The sequence below is a fragment of the Centruroides sculpturatus genome, unplaced genomic scaffold (genome assembly GCF_000671375.1).
Source record: "Centruroides sculpturatus isolate CEXI.00-Female unplaced genomic scaffold, Cexi_2.0 scaffold3293, whole genome shotgun sequence".
In the NCBI taxonomy this organism is placed as follows: domain Eukaryota; kingdom Metazoa; phylum Arthropoda; class Arachnida; order Scorpiones; family Buthidae; genus Centruroides; species Centruroides sculpturatus.
Window position 1 is genome coordinate 1 of NW_019387411.1, and position 1,618 is coordinate 1,618.

General features: G+C 27.1%; 1 protein-coding gene across 1 annotated transcript in view; it reads right to left on the reverse strand.

The window, feature by feature from the left end:
• Positions 1 to 450: 450 nt before the first annotated feature.
• The window catches only part of LOC111616408, an 8,191-nt gene continuing 7,023 nt past the window's right edge, over positions 451 to 1,618 (reverse strand). The window contains exon 5 of the mRNA XM_023357826.1: positions 451 to 866. Within this exon, the coding sequence (XP_023213594.1) occupies positions 629 to 866 (238 nt within the window). The 3' untranslated portion in view covers positions 451 to 628. The remainder of the gene's footprint in view (positions 867 to 1,618) is intronic.

Genomic DNA, 1,618 nt, shown 5'->3' on the forward strand with positions numbered 1-1,618 from the left:
TAATTCGCCTGATGACGACGGCTATATGTTCGTCGAAAGTACTAGCGAATAAAAAACGCACACATAACGCCGACCTCAGTGCCTTCCCTTTTTTATAATGTGTTGGTTTGTTTATTTTTTCCCTTTTCCCATCTGTTAGGAAACCCTTCCAATATTCATGTAGCTGTAGGTCTGTGTTTTCATTAATGTGACATGTGTTCAATATTGTGACTTTCTGTAGTGTCATGTATGTGTTTTTATTAAGGTTTAATGTTTCTAGACTTTTGTACAGTAGTATGTGGTATAACACCAGTAGAAGAAAGGACAACAGGTACAATAAATACCTTATCTGCTCAAGAAATAAGACAGATGTGGAGGCCATCCTCCACATCTGTCTCATTTTTTGAGCAAGTGGAGTGTACTTGTTGAATTTTTCAATGTCTGCAATTTTTATATTGAGTGTTTGGAACAGAGATGTCTACTATTATAAGCAATCTTTCTGCATTTCTCAATGAGAATGGCATCAGGTCTATTGTGATGTGTTGTTTTATTATTATTATAATTTAAAGCAGCATTATTAGAACTTTTTTATTGCATGCTATTAAGAAATTATTTTCTATTGTTATATGCTGCTAATTATGATCATCATTTATATATATGTATATATTAATATAAATAATAAAATTTTTACCTTACGAAATGTCTTTGAATTAATTTCAGAGGAAAACTTTTCTACAACAACACCCAGGAAACTTAACAAACTCCAAACACAAATTGATTTTCCCATGCCATGCCAGATACAAACAAATGCAAAACAAAGGAAACAACCAAAGACTTTAAAAATACTTTTTCTTTTACCATATCCAACAACAGGGTAATAAATATATCTAGAAAAATTAAAATTATAAAACTGAAATTATTATTTTAAAAAATATATCAAAATTAATTATTATAAATAATATTTAAAATACTTCACATTTTATAAAATTTGCAGATTCAGCAAAAAACTCATAATTAAAAACTTAAAATAGAGAAAATTTGTTTTTAATTAAAAAAAGTTTAATAAAAAAATCTTTAACAATTGATGATGATAATTTCGCAGTAAATTGTAAGTGGACAGTCATGATATAGATCTAGTTTACACTTTTTTTTTAATTTTTAGATTTATTTATATTTTATAGTTTGACATAGTTGAACTTATATTTATGTATGAAATTTTATTCTAACTGAAAGCATACATTTTCTTTATTAAATACTATATTTGATAAATTAACATTATAATGATAGAAGAAAATCAATCATCATTAACTAAATATAATTTTTTTTTCTTTCTATATATATATATATATATATAAAAAAAAAAAAAAAAAAAAATTGACGCCTGCACGAACTAGTTCACGTTTACACAGTTATGTTTTGATGATTTTAAAGTTTTTTGCCCTCTCGCTTGTTTGACTCGAATGGGAAAGTCAATCTTTATTTTGTGTAATTACAGATTTTCTCGTAGATTCTGTTGGAATTTGAGGATGTTCTGAAACATTCCTTGTATACGGTTTGTATTTCCTTCAAACGAGATCAGAAGTACGGGTCTACAACCGAAGAAAGTGACTTTTTTTTTTTTTTTTTTCCTGACGAATAA